Below are 19,201 nucleotides of genomic sequence, written 5' to 3'. Positions count from 1 at the left end.
ATGTTGTTATTGACCTTTTTATTTCCATTGGTCGGTTTGTACAATATTTTTTCCCCAGCACCGTCGTCGTGTATCGATTGGAATAATATCTAGAAGGAGCAAACGGCGGGTAATTCAAGTGTGTTTCGCGTCTAAATAATTCATATTATTCATATTATAATTAGCCAACGCCACTTCGGTCAGTTCAAACATGAAGTTTGCGGAACACTTGGCGGCGCACATCACCCCGGAATGGAGAAAACAGTACATAAGCTACGAAGTAGGTCAAGCGAGAGCACGTTTTTAAATAATTCTAACATAATTGCAACGTATTACCTCTTAACGCGTCGTGTTCAAGGAAATGAAAGAAATGTTGTACGCAGCCATTGAGCAGGTACCGGCCACCGATCAAGTAGACTCCGAATCCATATCGCGGTACTATGCCAAATTCGACGAAAAGTTCTTCAGCTTTTGCGACAAAGAGCTCGCCAAAATCAACACATTCTATTCAGGTTTCGGACGGACATAATATACTATTGTTTGATACTGTGTGTTCCATGATTTTCCTGTGACGTTACGCGTATTCAAACACCACCATGTGCATGATGTAAAAAATCCACAGCATGAACAACATTAGAACCTTGTTACGCACCCATCTCGGTAATTGCATATCACCATCGATATTTTTGACGTGTTGTTTGTTGTCAATGCACACTTTGTTTGTAATAACCCGTTGTGCCTGTGTAATTTTTACTCTCGATCAAAGTAGATTTTCGACTGGTAGTAAATATTTTTGTACGGCATTTTGGCTACTACTAGGATTCTGGATTTATCATAATATGTAGCGTTAGAAGTAGAATCGAATGTATCGAAAATATACTATTAAACAAACCAAACAAAATTGTTAAAAAAAATAGCTAAATTTATCATCTTCATCATTATAGTGCTTACCGCAAAGATTGACCGACTTCAGTCTCCAAAATAAAACAATTGAAGGTAGCTTATTCAAGAATAAAATTGGACGTTTGCAATTGTACCGAGGTTGAGAGGATAGGTTTTAGGAAACACAAATTCCTAGTTGACAAGCTAGATTTTGGTTTAAAAGTTGTGATTTCCAATATTATACATATCACTAATTTTGGTACTTATTCTTGATGTTTTTTACCTGTATAAAATTAGGAAAACTTGAGTGTTATCTCTACATTATATTACTAAAAAAAAATCACATTTTAAGTTATTATTTTGTAACTTTAGTTACTTATAGAAATAAATACTTGATAATAGACAATTTTATAAATAATGCATTTATTTACAAATAACCGATGACTTTATTTGTAATTCTACAAAATATAAGATAAATCATCTACCTAAGAATTGTAGTTAAAAATGTTATCTTAAATAATTTCAAACTTGTTTGATTAAATTTCATAAAGTACCTATATAAAATTAAAAAAAAAGGATTTTTTATCTTGGAAAATTTAAAATTGATTAAATAAAAAACCTTAAATGTTGTTTTATATTTATTTATAATTTAGGTATATTTTAAAGTATTTAAAACTCTCAGTCAGATGACAACTTATAAATAAAAGCTAACAAATAATCAAAAAACGATAAAAAATTAAATCATAAGATTTATATTTTATTCATCACATTATTTAATTAGAAAATGATTCGAATATTTTTTCTAATTCTGATTGTTAATTTTCTTGATTGTTTTGTTAAATTAAATTACAATATAATAGTTTAACATGGAAATCGAATAGTTTTACTTTTGGGCTATCATGTAAAATTATTCAATAGTTGTTGAGCAAAAGATACTTCTTTCTTATTTTTAATTGTATGCGCTGTTGTTTTCTAAGTCATTTTTAACACTACACAACAAACATTTCCAAGTAGTAAGACGTACTGTACAATTACTGTCCTATAATAAATAACTTGTAAATATTTTACCCAACACAATTGCTCGGTTCGCCTACTATATTTTAGGTACTTGTAATTATTTTGAATGTTGTTAATTACTGAACCACGAGCATTCCACACAATGGGCGGTGCCTACACAATAATAAAATGTGTACAGAGGATAAACATTAACGGGCAAGACAGACTTTTTTCTTCACTACACTGCAGGTATACCCAACCCTTTATGGCCTTATCTATTACATAAAATCACCAAGCGCAGTCTAAACCTGTACAGTTCAAAACCAAAAAAAGGTACAGTATAAACCAGTACGGGTAAAGTCAGCAAAGTAGAGCTATAAATCTGAATCCACATAATATAGTAAGAATCCAGCACGGTTTAAAAACTAGCATAGCTCAAACCAACTACAGTGCAAACTAGCAGAGTAAGATAATTTACCAAGATGGGATTCAGTATGCGTTTTATTAAATTTAAAGGCAATGAGACAATTACGGTCAGTCATTTTATCCCAGAAGAATAGATTTCCTCACAATTCTGTATGTCATAAGACGACAGTTAGTATGATATTAAAATGTGTGCAAACATTAAAACCCGATCTCAACGAGCAAACCCTGATCATATTTTATTTATAAATAAATAAACTATTATTAACGACTTCAATATTATTTTATTTAAGTACGGTTTTATTTTACATAAAACTTGGTATTTTAGATACAAATTTATTTGTTTTATTGTTTAAATAAAAAATTATTTACAGTTGAAATTGAAATAGTTTAAAATAACGTTTTTTGTCTTAGTTGCATTTGTTCAAATAAAAATGTATTTAAAATTTGAATTTTTATTGAAGTATATTTTTATTTTTAGTAATTATATGAGTTATTTTATTTAAATAACGCCCAGGTTTGTCTACGAGATGTTATCTCTACTGTAGTGAAGTTATTATTTCCCACCAAAATGTCTCTCTTATATAATACAATTATTAATTATTTAACACGATCAGAATTATTTATACAGTAAACACATTTCTTGTCAAATATTGCCTATACTTTGCGCCTTAATAATTATCCAGAAAATATTAATATCATTCAAGTATTGGGTAATGGTCAGTTAAATTTGACTTCTTAGTAAAAGTTTGTATAAATTCCTTTGGCACTGGATTTGAGTTTGCAAAAAAAGTAATTTTAAACTTAAAAAAAAAAAACAAAGTAACAATTTGTGGAAGACTTTTATAATGTATTATAATATGCAGTTTTTTTAAAAAAAAATAATTCAAAATCTTAAATGTCAACCATTATGTAAGAGTAGAAAAACATGATTTCTCACTATTTTTTTTATAGGAAATTCCAAGGAATATTCCAAAATTGTTTTTTTATTAATAAATCTGACCATTCGTAGTAAACCAAACCTCCTAAAAAAATTTTGTTTAATACCTTTTTTTTTTTTTTTATTACTTTTACAATTTTAAACCATATTTTCTAGTTAAAATTTATTATACAACATTTTGATTAATACCAACCAGCTAGGCGATATGCCAAGATTTGTTGGCGTTGGTTCGCTATTAAAATAATATTATACATTCCTACTCACTTGTATATGTATATTATTACTATCAAGTTTAACGATCGCTTACAGTTCTCTGAAATATGATAAACTTTTCCCGTTTGTCTGCCAAAGTTATATTGTTGTCAAATATATACGGTTTATTCGAAAAAATAAAATAATCCCACCTGTAGCAAAAACCTTCTCCAATTTAAAAGCTCAAGTCCATAAATGTATGTTTCACAACTTTGGTGTAAACATTATAGGCCTAACCTAACCTAATCCGACTAAACGCATCTGTTGAATGAAACGGTTAGGTTTGGACGTCATGACGTTTAAGACATTCTTTGTAGCTAAATAAAAAAAAATACACTAATCGCTATAACTGTATATCACCTATACACTATTAATATAGCAGCTAGCCGTTGAATATTATTTTAATGATCACAAGTTTTCAAGGCCACGGAATCGCGAATATATTTTATACCATAAACATTGGACAAATCGGTTGTTCATTAAACATTAGTTGCACATTTAAATTATTGTACAGTATAAAATAACACTGTGTATAATAATAATAATATATGTATAATAATACCGCGGATGGACGTGTTAATGATGTAGGCAGACAGTTTTATACTTTTTCATGAACGTGCAAATAACAATTTGTGGCCGCAGGCACTTATGTGTGTGGTAGGTACTTGATTACTATAATATGATGGGTCATGTCAAAAACTATTTATTCGATAATTAGTTATAAAATAAAAACTCGCCGATGATAGATTATGTACAAACGATTCATGTTTAAAGGATAAATATATTATACCGGTTCCGAATTTAATGCATTCAACGTTGAATTAAATTTTTCGATTTGGCTAACATTCGACCCTGACGACACGTCTGAATGCTGTATATTATATTGCTTATTATGTATGTATATGGTCCTATTGAAATCTTGCACGTACTTTTAATATAAAACACTCAAAATCAATTAAATTAAATTTTAAATCATTAAAATATAACATGTTAACGTGTAGAAAAACTAGCGGAAGCGACGCGGAAATTCGCAAATCTCCAGAGCGACTTGAGAGAGGCCCAGGACGAAAAAGTCAAACCCAAAGATGGCAGTGGCAATCTTAAGCCGGTCAAGCGGAAAATACTCAGGAAAAACACCACCACGCGAAAGACCCAAGAGCTCAAGTTGGCTTTCAGCGAGTTCTACTTGAGCTTGATCCTGCTGCAAAATTACCAGAATTTAAACTACACGGGTTTTCGGAAAATAATGAAAAAGCACGACAAGGTAAATGTGTACATTTTTCATGTAAATTTCGACACCCGGTATCGACATTTTCAACATACCCCCCCCCCCACCCCAATCGTCTTTTTATATATATTTTTTTAAAATTACAAATAACGGTTTGTATATGTTTCTATTGTGTCGGGGTATATACACCACAATCCGTCGAATCGTCTGTATATTGTCTGTGTTTTTAATTTTGCCCAACTCTGATCGTGACTTATTTCAGTTGCGCTCGTTTGAAGGATCCACCAATTGAAGACGTTTGACATTATTTGTGTTGGTTTAAAAAATAGTTGCTGAGTGCCGACGGAGGGTCCGGTGGTCGGTGGAGGTCCGAAGTGGTGGAAAACGCGCATTTCTATTGCAACAAAGACATCGACCGGCTGATCAGCGAAACGGAAGCCACTGTCACCCAAGGTCTTGAAGGAGGCGACAGACAGAGGGCTATGAAAAGGCTGCGGGTACCGCCTCTGGGAGAACAACAGTCGCCGTGGATCACGTTTAAAGTCGGCCTGTTCTCGGGCGCGTTCGTGGTGATGTTGTTGGCAGTAATTATCACGGGTAAGAGCCAAACGAGGGTGGTTGAACATTAAACATAATATGACAATGTTCTTACTTTTCAGCCTGAGGTTTAACTATAGAGTGTAAATATTTGGAGCTGTAACATCGTATTATAATGCCCTGTACTCAGCGACGAAGTAATAATCAAGAGGCCGAGCGACAGTGTTACCACTTTATAGAAAAACAAACACTTTTTTTTTGTTTAACACTACTGCACAGTATAATCCTATCCTAAACTATACAGGTCAATGGATAAATTCTAATTTCGTATGATAACATGATAATATCATGACTTATTATAAACAATAGGTTTTGTATCACACGGTTGGAGTACCCAGTGAAACAAATAACAAATATGTACCTGAGAAATGTAATTTCGTCCATCTGGTCACACTGCAGCTAATCTTTTCGCTTACTTCATGATATTTTACTTATGGCAGCCCCCAGGGTGGTTAACCGAGAAAATTCTCGAGATTTTTTTGCAAGACCTTGTTTGCATCGCGGTAGTTTATTCCCTCGGTTTATTTAGCTTAAGCTGAAAATCTCAAAAGTATTTCTTTTCTGTGAAAGTCACGTCTGTTTAAAATATACAATATTGGGATTCCAGGCATAGCCCACGGCAACAGCGACACGGACTGGCGTGTCATGGTCAGGTTGTACAGGGGTCCACTGCTGTTGGTCATATTTCTTTTCCTGATGGGCATCAACGTGTACTGCTGGCGTTCTTCCGGCGTTAATCACGTGCTCATCTTCGAGCTGGACCCCAGAAACCATCTGACCGAACAGCACATCATGGAGTTGGCCACGGTGTTCGGTCTGGTCTGGGCCGGATCCGCGTTGATCTTCTTGTACAGCGAGGCGCTGCACATACCGCCGTACATCAACCCGTTGATTTTGGCTATCCTGATGATAGCGTTTTTGTTCAACCCCACCAAAACGCTGAGACATGACGCACGTTTTTGGGTTTTGCGTGTAATGGTAAGTATAACAATTTATGTCTTGTCCGTTTCAAACTGTGAAGAACCGAGTAGGCTGTAGGTAATCGGGGTCCACGATATGTCCTAATATAGTGCAAGTTTTATAAAACGTACAACTTTTTTTATAAACAAACAATCTCAAAATACAAGTACAGTAATAGTTCTTATGCTGAGCATAAAAAATAGTTGTGCCCGTTGTCTGTTGAATCATTCTCACATAGCTACCAGGAATTATAATATAATACACCAAAAGTGTGATTTCCCCCCTTTTTTTTGGTGGTTTTTTACATAAAAAAAGTTTGACTGCAGATATTTGAGGATATTTTATAATATGAAATAGGACCACAATGGATCTACCGCCAGACTAATTAAATTGTATTATTATTATTATTTTTAGGTACGCATAATATTCGCTCCATTTTTCTACGTCGGTTTCGCTGACTTTTGGCTGGCCGATCAGCTGACCAGTTTGGTGCCGGCTCTGTTGGATTTCCAGTACTTGGTATGTTTCTATCTGACCAACGACAAGTGGATGTCTAACAAAAGTAAATATTGCATCAAAAGTCCGGTGTGTTTTCCGGATAAGAGTCAATTCACCGAAAGTGATACATTAGTGTCCATGGCAAATCATGAGTCGTTATCGTTATTTTTAAAAAAATGATTGAAGCTTGATCAAGGGGAATAGATTGCCTAGTCTGCCAACGTTACGGAATACTTGCACATTTCATCTCCAAGACTGTGGTTTGATGTTGCTCGTACCATAGCCCCGAAGAGGGAATGTACAAGTATTCCGAAACATTGGCAGACCTGTCAATCCGTTCGAGTGGGAATAACCGCAAGATGTGTGAATAGTGTAGATCATGTCATACTTCAAAAATTGTCCATGTTTAGGGTGTAAGGCAATAGAATGTGTCAAACAGAGTCATCGGTACGCTTCGAAAACAAAGGTAGAAAATCAACCAATAGCCATTTCCTCACACTCCTCTATATGGATTACCTACATTTAAGGTGTGTCCCGACAATGGTACTTCGCTTGCCCCGTTCACAGCAAAGTTAATCCCACAGTCAGGCGACTTTTGGTGGATTGTGTCCACATTTATGAATATTGTGTCTGATTTTATTGTGTTGTTTTTTACCCCCTCCAATATAGCCATAGACATTGACGGGACCAAATGCGTGGAACGCGTGTGGCTGTTGAGGCCGATCGTCGCTTGTCTACCCGCGTGGTTCCGGTTCATGCAGTGTCTCAGGCGGTACAGGGACTCGCGGGAGGCTTTCCCGCACTTGGCCAACGCCGCTAAGTACGCCACCACATTCTTCGTGATAACCTTTTCGTTTTTGAATCTCCAATACTCGAGTACGGTACTGAGTGTTGTGTGTGTGCAACATGAAATGCTATAAAAAAAAAAAATTATGTTTTTTTCCCTCGCAGAAATGAATCCGGACGAGGACTCTAACATGTGGTTTTACCTGTGGATATGCGCGTCCGTTTTCAGTTCGCTGTACTCGTACATTTGGGACATAAAAATGGACTGGGGACTGTTCGACAAAAATGCCGGAGAAAATAAATTCCTCCGCGAAGAAATCGTTTACTCGTCAACGGTAAGTCCGTGAAAAAATGCAATTATATTATATGAGTATTAAGACTTACAGGAAGTACCTGCTTTAGGCAATAGAGTTGGTCATTTTTAAACGAGGTGCTCAGAAGCCATGGCTGGATTACAAAAGTGTATAATTTTCAGTGGCCGAGATAAATAACTCCATAGTTGAATGTGTCACCACTAGAGTGCGCATACATTGTTTCAAATAACTTTAACTGCTTGTCCTGAAAAATTGCATTTTATGGAGTTAATCAGTTTGGCATCTGAGCGCCTCAAATGTCAAATGTTCCACCTAGGTTTTTGCAGAATTATACTTTGTAATAATAGGAATTGAAATAGTACAATATGTATATTAACGCACTTTACTCTTGTGTTTTTTTTCTATCAATTAAATATTAATATTAAGTAGTTATGAAAGTACACCTAATTTGGACACGTATCTCAATCATCTAAATTGTTGTACTTGTGTATATTTATTTTATTATCATTTTTCATAGTATAATTGTTACTAATTAATAGATCCGACTCGCGGTAATTAAATGTTGAAACAAATTAGAAACTAAAATTAAAAACCGATCAAATGATAGTAACTAGTCGGATGTAGCTTTCAAGTCTTATTGCAATTTATAACATTTTAAAGAAAAAGGGAAAAATGCTCTTGGTATAGTTGATATTATTGACCTAAAAGGATTATGTAAATCGTAAACCTACATTATTCTTCACTACAATATTTTGTTATGGTTTGCTTTTAGACTAGTAGCATCGGCTTTGTAGACACATGTTCTACCAGACCGATTGACAATAATATAATATTAGATAACAACATAAAACGCATTTCAATTAAGTAACGTCGGTCTTACACAATTGTACATTTTTATTTACTAGGCCAATTTCATGAGATTAAATATTTTGAAACGCGGTCATTCGACGTCGGTCACTAGACGGTTTGCAGTTTTACATCATCCGGATAGGATAGTAGAATATTATTAAATTTTATTGACACGTTTTGTGCACTTTAACTTGTACGACTTCATTTTGTTTTTTAACCTTTATTAAACATATTATGGCTCGACAGTTGTAATAAAATCGTAAGAGTATCAGATGAGACCAACTAGGAATATTATTAACAACAATAATTAAGCATATATAATTGTAAATTAAACGGAAAAGCCAGAACTGAGAACGGAATGGAACGAGAGTTAAGGACGTTGAAGGGATGATAAGACGCTATGAGAAAAAAATCATAAGAAAGGGAGAGGACCACGGCCGTAAAATAATAAATAAGGGATGAAAGTCATTGTGGGTTAAGGAAGGATGCAAATGATCTTAGAGTGATCCGGAGCCCAAAGAAACTGCGCTACTTTACCCGAACCGGAAGACCTAAGGAGAGATATTTTTTCGGAATTAAATGGATTGGAGGAGAGAGAAGGAGTTGAGAATCAGACAGGCGTGGCAATCGGAGCAAATCAGGAAATTAATCGCTATTAGAAGAAGAAACGGACGAAAGGGCGTAGACGGTGGTACTTAATTGAGGTGCAACCGTTGACTACTTAAGTACACAGGACAACTACGGTGAAAAATGTCGACTGTATTGATAAAATTTCAAACCGTATAATATTATGGTTTATGGACGATGATTAATAATTATTACAATAATAATACCACAACAACGGTCAGTGACGGTGGTGTGCCAATAAATATTGGCGGATTAACCGATAAAGACAGCTGATGGTCGAATTCAAGTTCAGTTCTTAACGCACGTGACCTCCGACAAGAATAGGTCGTTAAGCGGCACAGACGACCTCGGCCTGAGGTACAATGCTGAGAAGTCCCGAAGGCATATTTCGGGAATGACCGGGAGTGAGGCACGTTCCGGATGGATGTACATTTTGTAAACAAATCATATTCAATCCGGAGTCGGTTCGCTCAACGTTAATTAAATTAAATATACACATTACCGTTCAATTTTCAAAAGTCGATAAAAGCTTTGGAAAATGTCGGTAATATTATAAATGTTATGCGACGTAGAATTATCTTAAACCATAAACTTTCTTGGAAATCGAACAGCGTTAATCTCAATATATGATTACATACAACTTCAACTGGATTGTTGTTCAATTATTTATTGAAAAATTTTAACCTCTCAGCGCATAATTTGTTGATCTCATAACAGATAACGTGTAGTCTTCTTTAAAGGCCGCGCTTCTGAACTTACCTTTATGTTGAACTTGTAGAGACGGCATTTCCACAGAGTACACCCCCTCCCACCCTCCAAACATTGGATTTTAAACCCTTTTCAATCATACTCGGTTTTTGTACAACGTTATCATACTTATTGAGTACGAATTATAATGATGTAGAAGAAAAAACCTTTTTTTTTTGTAAACAAAGTTGTAATCCATTTACAAAACAAAATTTAAGATTTTCTAATTTTCTCTCGTGCTTAAAAACAGTGTACATTATTTCTGTGAACAGATCTGAATTTATCAAATAAATAATTCTATTTTGGACAACTACTCAACTTCTTCTACTACTTTAAATGTTTTAGCATTTAAAAAAATATGTATTGCTAGAAAATGCTTGTAGAATTGCTAGAAAAAAAAAAATCTTATGCTAGATTAGCAAGGTCAATCAAGGTTTTTACAGAATCCATCGTTTAATTGTTATGTAATTACTTTTCATAAAAGCTACCATTAAAATGAAAATTACAAGAAGAGTAACCAAAAATACGTTAATAAGATAGGAAGAGTTTTCCGGTTAAATATTAAGTAAAGGATAATAAAAAAAAATTACATAAAATCACACGGGGCATCGCTATGTGGACCAGAATAATTCTCAGAATAAATTTCTTAATTAGGTGATTACAGAAATGTACAGGAAAGAGATCTAAGGCGGAATCGAGTAAAGGAGATATGACGTACAGTGTGTAAGGTACGCCCTTGACCTGCGCCAAGACACTCAAACGAGGTAGAGAGAATTACCACTTAAGCTACTAAGATTTTCTGGTTATGTAGTGAAGGATAAGTAGGAGGTCGAGGAGAAAGGAACGTTTGAACGAGAGACCCAATTTTTTTAAAAAAAATTTCATCGGTGTACAGTGTATGGATTTGGGCAAGTAAAATTCAATTAGGTTCTTTTTTATAGTCTTTTAGTCTCTTTTCTTTGTAGTCTAAAAAAAAAACAAACGTCCAAGCGCTAAATTTAAGATTAGCCCAATAACCTCGGCAATGAGCACTGCATATGTGTTTGCTCTATATATTTCAGCTCACACCGGTTCACCGGCAGTTACTACTTTCATTTTTTATTACAACTTGCTTTTTTTCCAATCCATCGTGAACGTCGATCATAAAAATATACATTAAAAGTGAAATTTTCTGAAATCCGGCCGACATAATATAATAATAATTATACTATACCAAACACTTGAATAGGATAAATAGGTGTATTGAAACGACATAATGTTATGCAGTGTATTTAACAACATTATCAAAAGCATCTAGGTCATTAATAGTGGTTAGACATTTGGTATCCTCCTCCCCCCCCCCCAAATTATTTTTCGATTTGTATTTTTTCGGAAATCAAAATAGTTATGAACGCTTTTCGTCTATCAGCTGATTGATAAGACATAAGGATGAATATATTATTATCATCGTTACGACAGCCTTGAAATAATTAATAGAGAACGCGATAAGACAGTGGCCGTCAGTACAAATTCGGGTGTACGCCTCAATTGCTTTCGTTGTCAATTAAAGTTACACAAATAAAATTGAAATAAATCATAAAATAATAACAAAAAAAATATTTTATAGACAAGTTTTATTTGCACAACCCAAAACCATAATATAAACTCTGTCCCAATTATAAAATCACATCTTCTTTTACTGTCCGTGTTTAGGAACTTGTTTGTATATTTTTCATCAACGTCTTGTTGTAACTTGTAGTTAGTAACTACACAGATCCTAGAAGTTCCGGAAAAAAAAACCAAGACAAAAACATTAATCTTCCAGATAAATTGGGGTAATGTTTTTGTAACTCGAAATGTCCAACGAAATTGTAAACTTCTAAAAAATCGAAAAAAACATAAAAATTGAAAAAAAAATATATAAAATAAATAATAATACCCTAAGAAAAATTAAGAAATATATATTTTTATAATAGATTCTATTTTAAATATGTATTTTTTTTTTTTTGGAAAAAATGTTTGTTAACGTCCTAAAAAATTGTTTTTTTGCTAAAATGTAATTTTTTTTATAAATGCTTATTTTTTTTTTATTTATTAGAATAAAACCCCGTTTTCAAAAAACTCCAAAATGTTGATCCTCAGTTTTCTGTATACCTCATATGTTAGAACGATACATTAAACCAGTTCTGATCTGCATAATTTAAAGATTGAAGATATAAAAAAAAAATTGGCTACTGCAAAAATCTATATACTCTAAAAACGTTTTGATCGTTTCAAGTGTTGCAGTTCAAATGTATTTCAATGCCAGCGGTTTTAATTTAAGTTTAATATGTTTTTTTCGGTTAATTAAAATAAGTTTGTTTGTTTAATTTTCAATTTGTTTTATATTTAGGCGTTTTACTACATAGCCATCGCCGAGGATTTTATCCTGAGATTCGGTTGGGCATTATCAATGTCTCTGACCGAAATGGGCTACGTTCACGGTGACCTGATGGTGTCGATTTTATCACCACTCGAAGTAATGAGGTACGATTAAATTGTTTTTTTTATTTGTCTTACACATGCGTTTGTGTTTAATTATTAAAGTTCAATAATATCGCTCGTTAGTTTAATTGCGGCTTATTACACAACTTATTTAAAACACATAGTCACTTACACACTCACAGTAACCACACACTATTTGTGTACACATACAACATATACAAGGTGATCTACAACCTTTTGTCCACCCCATTTTGTATTGCTTATAACACCCAAGTAATGGTGTAAAAACTCATTTCGGAATAACCTTTTTTTTTTAAAGTAATACAATATTGAGTGGATATATTGTGCCAATCGGAATGGAAAAATATTAGATTCAAAATCGTATATTACATATTATTATTATTTTATAAAGGCTCAATTAGGGATGCTCGGAGGGCTTAAATCTTTCTTCTTAAATCTTAAATTAACTGGGGAGAGGGGCAGAGAGTATGACGAGAAATCATCCTGTATAATAATTTGTAATTATATATTATTGTGATTCACAACAATATTGTCTCTTTTGTCGTGTTCCAAACTCTTCCCAGAATTCGAACGCGTTATCTACATACAATTTTGTAGATAATAATATGCACTTGAGGACCACAATATTGTAAGATATTGCGAAATGTCTTAAAAGTCATTGAAAACAACTTCTACGTAGTGTAAAATATTATTTATTAGGTCATTACTCGGTTACAATAATTTCAGCGTGGAGATTAAATCGAAATTTCCACGAACCGTACCGTTGGTTTTTTTACCGTTCACTTTGTGTGATACAATATATTTATGTAATATATTTCGATTTTTGGTATTAGATATATTATGTCTTTTATTAATTAACAGTCTCTTTCGAAAAATATAGATACTTCCAAGGGATGAAATATCGGATTCGTCGAGTTCAAGAATTTATTTTTTAGGCACACTCGTCTTGTCCTATCTGTGTACTCGATTTCCAAACTCCACAAGTGGGCTTTAGTGTCGCGATAACGTGGTGTAGAAATAAATACAGCCGTTCCGAGTAATTACTTGAGATAAGAGAGATTTGCTGCAATGTATATTGTATGTACTATGTGTGCACCAGTTTGCCATACGCATTTGCAAAAGCAAAGGTAGACAGATTCTTAGAAGACACTTGCCATTGACAGTCGTCTCATCGGCGGGTATCGAACGATATGACTCAATCAGATTTTGTTCATCGTTAATTTCGACGGCACTTATCGGAATCGTTGACAATGCTATCGTCTATGTCTGTGACGTTATCTTTATTAAGTCATCATTAACTGTATTATTAATTAACAACAATGCCTTGTTGTTTTATTTGTTCAACAGTAAAGACTTTTTTTCCCTTTCTGTGGTCATACTGGTTTTAGTCATAGTATTTACTTCGCTCTTGCATACAAGCTAGTATAATATTATTATGTTAGTTCATCTTTTTATATTATTACTCTATGGTTGAGAAACCAATAATCTTTTTAAATAATTTTGGTGACATTAGTCTAACCGATTATTTATTGCAAAAATAAATGTTTTTAACTCACAGATATAGATTAGACATAGAAATTAAATTTGGGTTTTTTTAATAACCAAATAACACATTTTGTTTGTCTTATTGTTACGGTAGACAGTTTAGGTAAAGTGCTATCATACCATTATAACTAAAGAACACATTTTATTTGCTATGATATCAGCTGAATAAATAATGCAATTTGTGTATTATTTTTTTCGCTTTAGCACAAAACAGAAATACGGTTTTGAATTTCCCAAAGTAATAAATATATTTGTAATTTTTTTTTTAAACATATATTTTATAGTATGTTATTGCAGAAGTATGAACAACGATAATTTATATAATATGAGATTAAAGTGTAACAATTATTTATAACGTCTTTTGCACGTAATTGAATTAAGAATGTGTAATCCTTCATTGTAGTCTCTAGCTTGTGAAATCATACAAGAAACCGAAATCTTTGAAGTACTTTTTAGTGAATTTACTTACGAGCGATTCAATTTTGCCCTCTAAATAATGTACGACGTGAAATTTGTCTTCAATCGTATATCGTCTGCCTTGCGGAAAAAAAGTTTTGTACACATCCTCGTCTTGAACGATCTGTGCTTTATCGATCTCTGGTATAATGCAATAGTTGTCTATGAAACGATTGAACAATTCCGCGTTACTGATGAATTGAGAAAATTTTCTGAGGTATTCTCTTAATTTATCTTCGTTGCAACTGTTATAGTCGTCCGCGTTGAAACCGTATAAAACTAGCGTTATGTCTGTAGATCTGACTTTGAAAAATGTCACTTCGTGCCTGAAACGTATTAATTCGGGTAAATACTCTTGAAAATATTTTTGCGGAACCAGTTCTTCTAGAAAACGCAACGCTTCGAACATGTACTCGAACATCAGCCAACTTTTCTGAAATTGTTTTACCGCAGAATTAAACATTTTCCAGCAATACGTATAATCAGCAGAATTTTGAATAGAAGACGACGACGCCGATGGTCTATCAAAGAAATTAATATTTTCCATAAGATCGTCTTCGTCGGCTTGTTCGTTTATTTCAACACGCGTTGCACTTGCCGCCGGTGGCTGCTTTTGATACTTTTTTATTCTCACGCGGTTTCTTTCCATGTTGCTAATATGTAAAATAATTTTTGTCAAATTTATAAATTTCACCAACTCGTTCGCGTACACACATGCCACCGAAAACATAGTCATGGCGTATTTCCTTATGTAGTTGTTGTCGCTTACGATTTTATTGGATTCTGCAATGTTTATGTACAGCAAATCACTTACAACGGAAAAATAGTTACCAGGAAAGTTATGAGGAAATCGGAATTTAAAATCGCCAATCTCCTTCCATCCTGAACATTCCAAAAGCGTATTCAGCGTGTCGGTTATTTTGTTTTTGTCGGTACAAATAACATATTTTCCATCGTCGAATACCAAAGTCGAAACCAATAAAATAATTAAGACGTTGAAAAACATTTTCTTATGGAGAAGTGAATGACACTAATCTAACCGATAAATGCAACAAAGAAACTGAAATGTTTAGCAGATATATTAGGCGTATAAATAAATTTTTGATTTTTTTTAATGACAAAAAAAAAACACATTTCCTTTGTTTTATTGCTACCTACAATAGACAGCTGAATAAATAATAAAATAGGTATATTAGGCTTAAGCACAAAACAGAAATATGATTTTGAATTTCTCCAAGCAATAAAAACGACAATATATTAATTTATTTTTTTAATAAATTATATTTTACAAAATGTCAGTACAGAATTTCGAATAATTATAATATTTATATTGAGATTAAAGCCACTATAAGTGACTTACATTACAAAATAGGTTTTATTGTCCATAATGTTATTGAATCATACACTTCGGTGACATCTTTCTGAAAATCAGTGCGTAAGAATGTTAATTGTTAACATTATTTTTTTTTATAACAGCTGTATGTGTAATCATTTTTTTTTGGTTTCTATTTTGTGAAATCGTACACGAAACCCAAATCTTTAAAGTAATTTTTAGTGACTTCATTCACAAGCGATTCGATTTGGACCTCCAATTGTTGTACGACTTGAAATTTGTCTCCAATAGTCGTTCGCGTCCCTCTTGGATAGAAATTTTTTATTAGATCTTTTTCGTCGACGATCTGTGCTCTATCGCTCTCTGGTATAACGCAATAGTCGTTTACAAAACGATCTAACGCTTGCGTAGCCCTGAGAAATAGGGTAAATTGTCTGCTCAATTCTCTAAATTTATCTCTGTAGCAATTATCGTCTTCGCCGTCGTAACCGGACAAAACCAGTTGTATGTCTGTAGATCTGTCTTTGTAAAATGACACAATGTCACCGAAATTGACAATATCGGATGAATACATTTCAAAATATTTTTGCGGAATCAGTTCTTTTAAAAAACGCAACGCTTCAAACATGCATTCAAACATCAGCCAACTTTTCTTGAATTGTTTTACCGCAGAATTGAATATTTTCCAGGCATCTATAGTGTCATCAGAGTTTTGAACAGAAGACGACGACGACGACGACGGTTTATCAATGTAATTATTCTCATCAGATCTCGAAGACGATCTGTGTTCATTGGCTTGTTCGTTTTCTTCGTCTGTTGAATGCTTTCTTTTTTTTTGATCACGTACTTCATGTGTCTTTCTGTACTTTTGTGTACTTTCACGATGCCTTTCCGTTTTGCTAATGTGTAAAATAGTTTTGATTAAATTTATAAATTTCACCAACTCGTTTGCGTACACACATGATAACGAATAAATAATCATTTCATATTTTTTTGTGTAGTTATTGTCGTTTACAATCGTATCGGATTCTGCAATATTTCTGTACAACAAATTACTCACAGAAAAACAGTTACCAGGCAATCGGACTTCCAAGTTGCTAATATTGTTCCATCCTGGAAATCCCAAAAGCGTATTAAGCGTGTTAGTTATTTTGTCTTTGTCGGTACAATAAACATAGTGTCGATCGTCAAATATCAAAGTTGAAACCAATATAGTAACTAAGACGTTGAAAAACATTTTCTTCTGATGAACTAAACTGAGTCGTTATTTATTTTTTGATATTAGTGTCACTAATCCAACTGATAATTGCAATAATCAAACTAAGATGTTTTTGTGTTTCCAACTTACAGATATAGACTAGACACATAACTGTAATTTCAAATATAGATTTTATAAATATAAATATAAATTTGTTTTAACAACCAAAATACACATTTTGTTTGTCTTATGGCTACGGTAGACGGCTTAATTGAACAGTTACCATACTGTTATAACAAAAATACACATTTTATTTTATTTCTGGCTATGTTAAATATAATACATTAGGACGGGAGGAAGAGTCGAGTGAAGTGTTGTGGGCGTCCTAAAAGAAGCTACGGTCATGGATTAAATATACTATAGATAGACAATGGCCATATTATGATTGGCAAAGCATACAACGCAAAGGTTAGTGTGAATTCGGGTCTCTGGAAGCGCTCAATGGTGGAAACGTTTGGCATAGCCATAGACAATAAAACTTATGTGATGCACCAGCAGGCATATACGTTTGGTATGCCTTATTGACAGAAAAAAGGGCGTTTTCAGCCATTCCTTATGTATTGCTATCTGTAGCATATTTAATATGCGCTACGATTGTCTGGAAAATTTTATTTTCGAATCTTGTGATGTGAGTAAGACGTCAGCTGTTGTCGTCTTACTCTGATATTCTAAAGCTTGTATGTGTGTGCGTGGGCATGGCATGGCGATAAAGGGATAATATTTCTGGATAACCAACCGTGTGTTTTCAGGAGATTCGTTTGGAATTTTTTCCGTCTGGAAAACGAGCACCTGAACAACTGCGGTCGGTTCCGGGCCGTTAGGGACATATCGGTAGCTCCCATAGACAGTTCGGATCAGACACAGATACTGCGGTTGATGGACGTGCCGAATATCCCGCACGAGCTCAACAGGAACCGCAGGGTCAAGATGGGTGGAGGTGGGATCGGCAGGAAGATCCCGAACCTGACGTTCCAGCCCAGCCGCTCTGTCGACGAACAAGCCACGTTGATCTTGGCCAGCCTGGGCACACGATGAGTAGGAACTTAGATAACACCCCCCAAGTTCCCAGTCAATCGTTTGAGTTTCAGCCCTAAGTAGTTGAAACTGCAATAATAGCTAATGTATAATTCCAATTCGTGTCAAATCGATCATCTCGGAGTTTTTTAAAAAGAAAACCTATAGAAAAATTAGATGAAAAAAAATCCAATTTACAGTAGTCATGGCCCATCATGGGTAAACGTCAAAACGATTGATTTAAAAATTAATATTATTTCGTTGTTGTGATTTCTTAATATTATTACCTACGTTAGATAACAAATAATTTTCCAAACATTATTCCTTTATTTACTATATATATATATATATATATATATATTAAAAAATAACATTAATTAAGTTCTTGTATTTTTATTATATCCTAAGGCATGTAAAATAAGCCTTACCAGTATGCCACTTATAATTTACCATTTGAACACTATGTTACCAGAATTAGGAACTTGAAATGTAATCTAATTAAGTTTAACCCGCAAACAAATTTTCTTAGACTTTACAGTAAGTATAGTTAATTACAATTTCACTACAAATTAATAAATAAAAAATAAAGTTTTGAAAATAATTTTAGTTGTTTGAAATTACCTTTTCTTTAGCGTATCAAATTTATTTTGTATTTAAATACATTTTTATTTGACTATATCGATAAATATTTATTTGATTTCATTATTTAAATATTTATTCATATTTATTTAATTGTTATTTAAATTTTTTCTCAGTAAATTTTTATTTGACATTTTTTTTCGTTATTTATTTAAATAAAATACAATTATATTTATTATTTTGTTTTTTTTTTGTTTGAATTTTTACTTTAAAAAAAAGTTTATTGCATAATACTTAGGTTTGACTGGGTATAAAAAAAAACACCGAATGTTTTATAATTGGCGTAGAAAACTCTTATTTGAGTATTAGAAGTAACCTGTGAGTTAATTTAATAAGTATTTATTACGGTGTTTTAATACAACTGTCTATTGATAATATCTTAATAATAATTTTT

At 33.3% G+C, this 19,201-nt stretch overlaps 1 protein-coding gene and 1 long non-coding RNA gene across 3 annotated transcripts; one reads left to right on the top strand and one right to left on the bottom strand.

Annotated features, from left to right (window-relative positions):
* Nucleotides 1-15: 15 nt before the first annotated feature.
* LOC126834883 (uncharacterized) lies at nt 16-1,056 on the bottom strand. The gene is made up of 3 exons (XR_007685113.1): nt 931-1,056; nt 316-858; nt 16-89 (listed from the first exon to the last, which is right to left on the bottom strand). It is a non-coding gene; the product is annotated as an uncharacterized LOC126834883 (long non-coding RNA).
* Nucleotides 39-18,800, top strand: LOC126834879 (xenotropic and polytropic retrovirus receptor 1 homolog). 2 transcript variants are annotated; one of them, XM_050567083.1, is made up of 10 exons: nt 39-259; nt 338-491; nt 4,474-4,736; nt 5,030-5,297; nt 5,905-6,275; nt 6,672-6,819; nt 7,425-7,631; nt 7,707-7,876; nt 12,450-12,583; nt 17,904-18,800. In XM_050567083.1, exons 1-10 carry the CDS (start codon nt 191-193, stop codon nt 18,187-18,189), a joined length of 2,070 nt encoding a protein of 689 aa, XP_050423040.1. In that variant the 5' UTR covers nt 39-190; the 3' UTR covers nt 18,190-18,800. The 2 variants fall into 2 exon arrangements, with proteins under 2 accessions (XP_050423040.1, XP_050423042.1); XM_050567085.1 differs by lacking the exons at nt 39-259; nt 338-491 and adding an exon at nt 498-639.
* The last annotated feature ends 401 nt before the right edge of the window (nt 18,801-19,201 follow it).

The sequence above is a fragment of the Adelges cooleyi genome, unplaced genomic scaffold (assembly GCF_023614345.1).
Source record: "Adelges cooleyi isolate 19-005CV unplaced genomic scaffold, UGA_ACOO_1.1 ACOO_flye_CR_arks_rails_tigmint_CR_PRNA_21, whole genome shotgun sequence".
NCBI classification, from domain to species: domain Eukaryota; kingdom Metazoa; phylum Arthropoda; class Insecta; order Hemiptera; family Adelgidae; genus Adelges; species Adelges cooleyi.
The sequence above is the reverse complement of the archived record's forward strand: the minus strand, read 5'-3'. Positions and strand labels throughout refer to the sequence as shown.

What these genes read in the sequence shown, in the direction of transcription:
- LOC126834879 (XM_050567083.1), top strand. Translation starts at nt 191, where the DNA reads ATGAAGTTTGCGGAACACTTGGCGGCGCACATCACCCCGGAATGGAGA. An exon ending in TAATGAAAAAGCACGACAAG is followed by an intron (nt 4,737 to 5,029) that starts GTAAATGTGTAC and finishes TTTAAAAAATAG; the next exon opens with TTGCTGAGTGCCGACGGAGG. An exon ending in TTTGGGTTTTGCGTGTAATG is followed by an intron (nt 6,276 to 6,671) that starts GTAAGTATAACA and finishes TATTATTTTTAG; the next exon opens with GTACGCATAATATTCGCTCC.